This window comes from Notothenia coriiceps, unplaced genomic scaffold (genome assembly GCF_000735185.1).
Source record: "Notothenia coriiceps isolate Sejong01 unplaced genomic scaffold, NC01 NC01_scaffold00037493, whole genome shotgun sequence".
NCBI lineage: Eukaryota > Metazoa > Chordata > Actinopteri > Perciformes > Nototheniidae > Notothenia > Notothenia coriiceps.
Window position 1 is genome coordinate 116,794 of NW_011370194.1, and position 10,025 is coordinate 126,818.

General features: G+C 40.4%; 1 protein-coding gene across 1 annotated transcript in view; it reads left to right on the forward strand.

Moving 5' to 3' along the window:
• LOC104967655 (coiled-coil domain-containing protein 85C-B) overlaps positions 1 to 10,025 on the forward strand; it is a 49,745-nt gene that overhangs the window by 27,368 nt on the left and 12,352 nt on the right. Inside the window, exons 2-4 of the mRNA XM_010797163.1 lie at positions 6,414 to 6,493; positions 7,651 to 7,692; positions 8,810 to 8,863. Of these exons, the coding sequence (XP_010795465.1) occupies positions 6,414 to 6,493; positions 7,651 to 7,692; positions 8,810 to 8,863 (176 nt within the window). The remainder of the gene's footprint in view (positions 1 to 6,413; positions 6,494 to 7,650; positions 7,693 to 8,809; positions 8,864 to 10,025) is intronic.

Below are 10,025 nucleotides of genomic sequence, written 5' to 3' on the forward strand. Positions count from 1 at the left end.
GTGTTTATGTTAACAAGGAGGTTTAATAACTGTGTGCTACACAAAAAGTGCAGTCGGTTTCATTTTCGTCACCGTTTGTAGTAGAGTTAGCAGGGTATTTTTATTTGAACTCTCGTCCCAAATTCGTCTCAAAATTATTTTTTATCCTCCCCGACACTATTTTTTTCGACGACGGGACGTCCTTAAGCTCGAGCCCTGGTCACATCCCCTTCTCCCTCCCTTTTTTCTCCTTCCCTCCTTTTTTTTATTTGTAAAGTAAGCCTTCAGTGAAAATCAAATTTTTCAAGAGGTTGTCAAAGTAGCTGGTTAATGGAAATGTTTTCTTATAACTAATTGGACTTTCTGTAGCCGGTGGGGTCAGATTTCATGGAACTTTCTGTACTTTGACCTGGGTGTTGGTGCAGAGAAAGGAGAAAGAGAGAATGTTTGGACTGTTCCTGCTCTTTCTTCAACATCTTGAGGTAATTGACCCAACCTCCTGCCTTGAGCACACATAGCCTACTCACACACATACACACATATACAGTATAATCACAGATGGGTTTAAAAATCCCCTTTCTCGTGCAAACCTTCCCGTTTGCTCTCCCTTCCTCCCACACACAAACACAGTCAGCTTAAGACACCCATGCAACCCACGTCAATTCCCTATCTTACCAATGCTACACATGAGCACTCATTCATTCTCCACACATACATACCGCTAAGAGAATATCCATGTCTCTGTGCTAAAACACTGCGATACAGCTGTGAATAGGAGATGAAAGCCAGAGCTGAGCCAGGAATAATAAAAGCAGACTGATTTCAATGCACTGCAGGCTTCTATGGGCATGGGATCTGACTTGAGAACAGAAGGGAAGCATGGTCCTTTTTAACCATACAATTTTACCAAAGCTACTTTGATGTAGCAAAGACTTTGGAGTCAACAGTGCGGAGGCTGGTTTTGCTCTAATTATAACATTCCCGACAGAATCAGCCCAATACCCGGTGTACATTTGTACACGTGTGGTCTAATTTTAACACCAGCCATCCTAATTCATGCAGCGCCCATTTACCAGCATGCCTGGCACAATGCTTTTATGCCTGCACTTCCCAATGTGCTTGTAAAAGAGTGGCCTGCATTGACCTCCAATAAACGTAGTCCCACCCGTTGCCCCGTACTGGGAGTTGAAACATATGGGTGTGACAGAGAGAAGTAACAAATGGGAAAATGGAAGGGCAAACTAGAAATCTAGTAATACCCTAAAATGTTAAGTATATTATCCAAAATTGCACACTTAAAGGACAATACCACTTAACGGTTAATCCTGTTTTAGCCCATTTGTAAAGATTCACATACACTAACACATAAACCCTTTTTGCTGTATTCAAGAAATGTTTTTTCTTCTACCATTCCATGCAACCAATGGTTTCCATAAATGTTTTATGATCTGGACTTTCCAAAATTATTTATAGCCTGAAGTATTTAGCCCATTTGTTCCTACTGAAGACCTAAATCGGGGGAAAAAACCAAACATATCCTTAAACAGCGGGGCAGTGTAGTTTTCAGCCAAAGTTTCTCAAACAGAGGTAAGTGCGATGTCAAAAATGCAAAAGTGCATTTGTTGGGGATTATTTTTAGCTGAAGATTGGATACACTGGGGTGAGTTAACAGCAGAAGCACAGTATATGTAGGATCTACTTAACATAAACTACAGTGCCCATGTTCAATGTCATGAAGAAGCATGTTACTCAGTGGAGCAGTGGAGCTCATTTATGTATTTTTTATAGATTTTGAAAAAGGTCTATAGCACAAAGGAATATGAAGCTTTGGCTACACAGTTCATCGTTTGTTTTGGTGTTATTATAAGATGTGTAAGATATAAATTGAACATTTAAAAAAAATTAAATACAAGATTTATCTTTTAAGTCTATTGGCAGACTCTTGGTGGAGTTGTGTAATCCATCAGAACATGAAGTCCTTGTTATGGATTATTTCATTGCAAAGTTAAACCACATTACTAAGAAACAACAATGTGACAGAAATGAATGCATGCTTGATGTTCACTGTTTTGATAATACAGCTTAAGCAACTTTCGAGAGCCCATTGCAGTTAAACTAGATTGGAAATCAAGAAAAATCAATTGCTGCCTGGATTTGTGGAAAAGAAAGAAATCCCCCAAAATCTAGAACTGTACAGCATGCATGTAGTTAAGGAGCTTATACTTGAAAACATACTGCTTTGGTGCTTAAATTATGTAGATTTTGGAAAACTATCCCAACTCAGGGACCAACCACTGGCTTTTCTGGTCTTTCAACCAAAGCAGATCACAGATTACATTCCCTATACATGACAACTGCTGATGAATATACAGTAACATGCCCTAGTCGACTTCACAGAATTGGGTCGACTACCACTTTTTTTTCTGAGGTCAAGAATATACTTTAATGGTAATGATGCAAATCTTTAAAGAAACTACGTTTGCAAAGACTTCTTAGAATTTTTTTGTTAAAGCAGTACTCTTTTTGCATTTTGGATTAAGAACTGTGCTCTATTCCAAGCACAGTATGCCTAACATGCACATTGTGTAATGCTGAGTAACCGTGGCATGATGCAGAGTCAACATGAGTTGTAGCCTAATGGACAGATGGGGATGGGATGTTTGTGGCACAGTGGGACACAAAGAGGAGCCAGTTGGGGTCATGACCTTTAGAGGACTGCACCAAGTTTTTGGTAAGCTTAGCTAATCCGGTAAAAGTAATAAGAACCAGCCCCCCTTTAGAAATAAAAGCTAGGTTAACAAAACATCTGTAGACTTCCATAGAGCAGTTCATAAATACAATGGGCAGGGAAGGTCACAAAAAATGTAATAAAACAGAACGAGAGGGAAAATAGGGAGTGGAGCAGAGTTGATGAAGGAGTGGCTGCTGGAAGTGGGTCACAGCGCCACTGACGGGATGCAAAGTGACGTGCTGAGCGGGGGGACGCACTCGCGCCAATGTCTGCGTCACCTTTTGTCCTGCACACACACGCATAACGCTACATTGGCTCAATTCATTTGGTAAACAACACTTGTGGGGAGGTAAAAAATAAAAATGCTTAGTAGTGCTCTGTAAGGACACGTTTCCCCTTCTCTCTCTGCATTGTTTATTGCTTGCACTTTCCTGCTTCCCCGCGCCTCGCACTCACTTTATCAGCCTTAAAGATCGCATTCAGGTTATGCATAAATAATAGCGGCCTCTCCCCGGGTGCTTGTTGTGTACAAAACAGTGGCTGCAGAGTTTTGCAGTTTTGCAGGGTAATTATTTTGCTATGCGATCCCTGTATGATCTGTAGCACAGAGGAGCAGTGTGGAGAAGCTGTAGGGATGGAAGGGATAAAACGGGTGGAGGAGTTGCAAGGGGGGAGCTGAGGGAACAGTTTAATTGCCTGACCCCACTCCCGCCAGGATAGCTGTCTGGAGCCGGGTGTTAAAGAGACGGTGACGTCTGGATGTGTGTGTGTGTGTGTGTGTGTGTGTGTGTGTGTGTGTGTGTGTGTGTGTGTGTGTGTGTGTGTGTGTGTGTGTGTGTGTGTGTGTGTGTGTGGTGTCCCGCGGATGTTCCCACGGCAGATCTTTAGGCATGACCTCTTAATCATGTGATGTTGAAGGGATGCGCTCTGAGATTTAACGTTACCACCCTATAATGTATCAAAGGCTTATAGAAGAAGGGAGAGATGGTGTATCGGTATGTGAGGACTCTTCTCCTCACAGTGGGATTTCTCTCTCGCCTCAGCTATACGTCAATATTTATTTTGTATCCCTTATCTTGATTTTTTTTGTTTAATTCATCCTAAAAAGATAAAATATAAGCCAGACAGACCCGGGCGACTTTTAAATGTATTGGATTACTGACGACGAGATCTCAATCTCTGAATAATCTAAATATACACACCACGGAGAAACAAAGAGATGAAAATGTATTTTCTATTCCTCTCCCCTCTCTCTCTCTGAGGTTTCTTCCTTTGTTGTTTGAGTGTGCTGGTGGTGAGTGAAGGCCGAGGAACCTTCATCCTAATCGGCTTGAGATCTGGCTGCAGGTCAGGCCAGCAGATGAATCCAGATTAGGGGGGGTCACAAGCCAGGAAGAGAGGATTAACACTACCAGCTCTGGCCGCTGCAGCCTGCTCCATTAGCTGTCCATCTGACAGCACTGTCTGCCCTGCCTATAGAATCAAAGGGGCTGGACTTAGATAGGCTTGCTGGGACTGCTCTCATTCAATCCAGTTTACAACCAGGTTTTAGGGAACCGATCAATGTTGTTCATGTGAAAATATGTTGTGCCATTACAACTGCAAAGGTTAGTCGACTGAACAAGTTGCCAACAATTTTAATAGATGATTAAATGTTATTAAATCAAGCATGTTATTTTTGAATGCCAACATGGCAGAAAATTACCTTTTCTGGCTCTCCTGGAGATGTCATGCTTTTTTGTTGTTGTTAGAGTTTAATAAATATCTTAAGGTCTCGACTAACAAAACAAGAAATCTAAAGACATCACATCAATGTTTTCTAAATGTTTTATGACATTTGTTAATATTTGAAGTCATCGTTAGTAACAGCCTGCCTTAGTCATCAAATTGCTTAATATCTATAACCTACTCTAAAAGAGATACTGGTTTTCCATTAGTGCATCCCATACTTAGTGTGGTTCAACATACCCAAAGTTCACCTATGTGTGAAACAAGGGTAAAGCTAATATCTGTGACTGTAAATCTTCAGAATCTAGACTGCACTGTCTGTATTTAACTATGTGTCTGCAGATTAGCGCCCCCTGGTTGCAAAGTGCAGATAAGCCAGGTTACATGAATTACACAGACTAATCAGGGTGAGTTATAAACAAACAAACAAAGACAGAGTTGGTCACCAGTGCAACAAGCTGTGAGTTAATGCATGTGTGTGCAGTATCCTAAAATGATGGCTTCTTATCTGGGACTTAACTCAACACAGAATATTCATCATCAACCTCCCTGTTGTCTTTTTTCTATCTCCGCTGCCTGTCTCTCTGTACTTCCACTTAGCAAACTAAATAATGTGCGCAGTCCCGACGAGTTGCCTAGGTGCTCTACCTCGGCTTTGATCCTATACTGTAAATGAAACATGCCTTTTTAGATAACAGGCTCTGTGCCACCTACTGAGTCAAACTGCACCTCCGCACTTCATACACTTCCTGTCCCTGGTTTGAACTCAGCGCCGTTGATTCATGTTAACGCAGAGATAACAGCTGAGGGAATCTCTGCAGAGCAATTAGGGCCGCAGTTGCATTGTTTTTCAGGTCTATACAGTGCAGAGACAGTTCTGGAACAAATCTCGAATGTGGCATTGATGTGTGTTTCTCAATGAATGAGTGGAACAGGAGAATGTGTGCCAAGCTGGAAAATGGCCCCACTCCAGTAGGGGTCAAAAGTTAGGTCAAGCACTGCTAATCTGGGTGGGAACACTCAGTGCTTGATCCCTGACACCAATTTACGACCAGTTTTTATAGCACATGAGGGCCTTGTACAAGCTGCTATTATGATTGACGGATTAAATCTAGTTGAAGTTACCACTTTTTTAAAAGCTAAACCGTTCAAACGTAGGGCTTAATTATTATTGTGCAGCATTTCTGTGTTTGGTACATTGTGTTTTTGACGTTGGTTGCTCAAAACATGAAACAACAACGATGTAAGAATTTTCTCTGGGAAAACATTTATCGGCATTTCTGACATTTAAGGCCAAAATAATGAATCATAGGAAATGACCAATTGAGTGATAATGAAAGTAGTTGGCTTCCCACCAGGATTATTTTTCTGATAAGTGTTACCTTTATTTGCCATAACATGTTAGCTTATGACTTGCAGAAAACGATTGACTTTCATCATTAGCTAAAGCTGCGCTACTAAACGTCAGAATGCTAGAAACATGTTGCATGCTAATGTTAGTATTTTATCTCAAGGCACTGAATACCATCAGTGTACCAGACTAAATACAATTTGTATGGTTATTTGTTTTGTTGTCAAGTTAAAATGGTCTACTCTAATACTGAAATTATTTTCAGTCCCCCCTATTCACCTCTTATGATACTTAGACTATACACGTTGTCAAGTATTCTAATTCATAACCAACAGTTTGCACAACAAACTTAAGACATGCGTGTTGTTTTTTTCGGTTGCAAAATCATTATTTCAGTTACTGAAGTTTCAAATAAAAAGATCACTGTTGAATAACAAGACAAGATATTGCACATATTTCAATGTAATACTTTAAACCCTCATGTTTTATTGGGTCTCTCAAAGTGCACAGCAGCTCGTGGTCCTTTTGCTCCAGTGGTCGTGTCGGCCAGTTTTTCTTTTGAGGTCTTTAAAATGCTAATCGCTTATCCTCCCCTCTTTTTTTTCTTCTCCTTCTGTGCTTTAGATTCCTCCACCAACTACATCAGGCAGCTGGAGTCTAAGGTGCGGATCCTGGAGGACGATAACACTAAGCTTCTCTCACAGGTAAAGAACAAGTATAAAATGCTATGGCATATCAGCCCACACCATTACTTGTTGATCTTCTAACCCTCACTTAACACCACTTGTTCAACTCTCCAACTCAACCCAAAACATGTGATAGGCAGCTGTGATGAGATAGAGTGGTTGCATGATGCCTCCTTGAAGTCTCCTCCTCACAACAGCCTGCCTGTTAGTCGTAGAATATGTTTACCATGTTTAATTCATGGGGAGTCGGTTGCTAGCAGTGATGTTAGCCACGGAGGCGAACTGTGGGAGCGCAGCAGAGATGAGAGGAGGGGAAAAGGAGTGAAAGAAGTATTGACTGACAGCGACAGAGTAAAGCATCTCTCCCAAAGTTGACCTTGCTCTGACTTCTCCCAAATGTGAAACATGGAGGGCTGAGTGAGTGGAGGTGGGAGTGTGAGAAAGGAGGGTCCTTGTTCATATTGGGTTCACATGTCAGTCTATAGGAGTGTGTTGCATACACACAACCACAGACGGTGAAAGGTATAACTGAGTCATATTAAATGGTCACATGGCTTATTAATTGGTAAAACATCTATTAATAAAAATGTTCATTGGTTATCTTTCTGTTCATTTGATTGAAGCTGGAATTTCAAAGTTTGAATCAAAGCCTTTATTTAAAAAAGAAAAGAAGAAGTGATTTCTCTTACCCCAATTATCTCCCAGTAGATTTGTATGTAGGCAGAGAGTGTAGGCTGGAGTCACGGATACCAAATCATCCCCTATAATTAGCCCTTAAGTGCTACAATTTGTGCTACACATTGTCCCACAGCATTCAAGACATACAGTATAATTTGACCCTGCTTCTTAAAGTCGACTAATAGTCCTTGTTCAAAGTTGAACTGATGAACGGTTTATTTGGTGTCTAGAGCTTAATATAGATTAGAATGTATAGAATCACATTTTAGTCAAATGCAGTTGTTACAAGTACATTATGAGAATGTGGAGTCACCATGACACGACTGAACTTTACCATTAGTCAGAATACTCATCCATAAAGTCTTGTAAGTTCTTTTTTTTTTTACAGTATTCTTGGAGCTTCAGAATAATATTCTTACCCTCAATAACAGCTCCCGAAATACAGTTATCAAATAATGAACATATTATACACTGTTATGTTTTTTTTCTCCCTATAGGCCAATAGCCGGTATAGTTTATCACAGATACAGACAAAAAAGGTAACATTTTGAAATGTTTTTTGGCTCCTTTGCTGGTTGAGCCTTTTCAGTCTTTTATCTGTTTGGTGGAGGGACTTTCCCAGCTTTGAGCTTGCTGCTTTGTCATTTACAGTGGGTGCACCCAAAAAAAGTAACACCTGTACAATGTAATGCATTAAGCAGCCAAAACATTGAGTTTCTGTTGACACTGTCACACGAATGATGAATCAACTCTAGGGTATAATTTGGAGGAGAATATTGATACCATTCTTATGTCTGTACTGTGTGTGAGTATGTTGCTAAAGCCAGTCAGCTTAGCTAAGTTTAGCTTAGCTTAAAGACTGGAAATGGGGAAAACAGCTAGATTTGTTCTGTCCAAAAGTGACAAAAATCGCTTACCAACACCTCTAAAGATCACCAATCAACACTTTATATATTGTTTTTATATAACAATATATTGTAAGGACAAAAACCAAAGTGTAAAACTAATGTTTTTTTTCTTACCGGTTTCACTGTATACTAGCTAAGGTGTATCCTGCACACAATTAAAACAAGTTTTAGCAATTTTGTGTAAGATTTAAGAAAAGAGAAATAACATTAGTTAATCAGTTTATGAGATTTAGAATTGCCAATAGACTGAGTGTTGTACCATCGTCTTTATGCTATTCTACCTATGCTAAGCTACATGGCTGCTGCGGTACCTACATATTTATTTTTGAAATTAGAGGGGTGGAATTTTTTTTCTCGTCCAACTTTAATCAAGTGATTTGGTGTTAGACATAAGATTACATCATATTTTGTCCGATAAAATATAATCCAATACAACAAAGTGAAACCCTAAACAAACCATGGAACTGATTTGCCCTTGTGATACAATGTCAGCGTTTAAGGCCTAGAAAAACGGTTTTGCATTACCTTGTCCAGGTGTTACTTCTGTGTCCAATCCCTGCTGTGCACTGCTAGCATGCTATGCTAACGAATGAGCACAGGAGGCCCTGCTTGAATGTGTTCTATCTTTGCAAGAAAGTGGTTTCCTGTCCTTGGAGTTGTTTTGCACAATGTTAGATACGAGGTACCTGAGGTGAATGGATGCTACAATGTGTCTTGGTGCATAAATGACACACTCTTGTACTCACAGCTTGTCGGGACGTCTGGTGGGCTGAATAATTTAAGACACGGGGGGCCAACTCAGGTAGATCCAGGTATCCATAATGCATGGCTGACAACTGGTGTGTGAGTGCAACTGTATAATGATGAACTGTCTGCAGGTTAACACAATACCTTGATGGGGGTTTGATTAATAAACCGTGGCTTCTAATAATCAGTAACACTGGTAATGAAAACACAAGTGTACTCCAGTGGGTAATGGAGGCAACAGAGCATCCTGATTAATTTGGCTCTTATGCTTTACTCTACTTAATAATGTGTGTGTGAATGCTAGCAGGTGGAATACAAGGAATTAGTCGCCTCAGTGGACATATTGCCTAACTTCCTGTGTTATGAAACTGGCCTAGTGAAACTTGCTCTGCCTGAAGGAAACAATAGCCTCTTATCGCTGGCAGGAATGTTGACCCTCCAAACCAGCTTGACTGAAGGATTTGACTCTAGTAAAAAGAGAGGGGAGGGAGTTAACATGTCCCACGGTGAAAAAATGAAGTGCTTGCATAGCAAAGGTGAAAACAATGTGAGAATAACCGGTGTGTTCGACGGTCATACCCAAACATGATCAGGCGCATTCAAGTACACTATGTGTATGTCTTTTCTCCCCTTCGGATTTCCCATGTCTTTCATCCGTTACTTATCTGCATTAGCTCACTGAATGGTGAGGCACTCTGTGGCTCTCCCTACATGCTCACTTCCACCTTATCATTAACATGTAAATGCCCGGTGTGATTCTTACAATTGAATGATTCAGATGACACTGCATCCTTTTAATGAAGGCTGATTGAACTCACTTTGTGAGCGTGTGCTGCAGTCAGGTCCGATTTGAATGAAGACGGAAAGGGAAAGTAAGATGGATTGGAACGGGGTATACTTTGCTACAATATGGAGCTTTCCCTTCTCACAAGTCACCCAATGTGGTTCACAATCTTGCACTTTAATTTTTGATACCTCAACTCCACTAAAGATACTTTTATTTTGCCCATTTAAATAAGCATAACATTGGTGATGGCTTGTGCCACCCACCCAACGCTTATCTAAAGCCAGTTGAGTAGTACTTGAAATGTTTTGGCTCTATGAAACCTGATGTACTTATATGATTCTGTTTTCTTCAAGTTTGTATCTTCCTGGTCGAATGCACTTATTGTAAGTCGCTTTGGATAAAAGCGTCAGCTAAATGCAATGTAATGTAT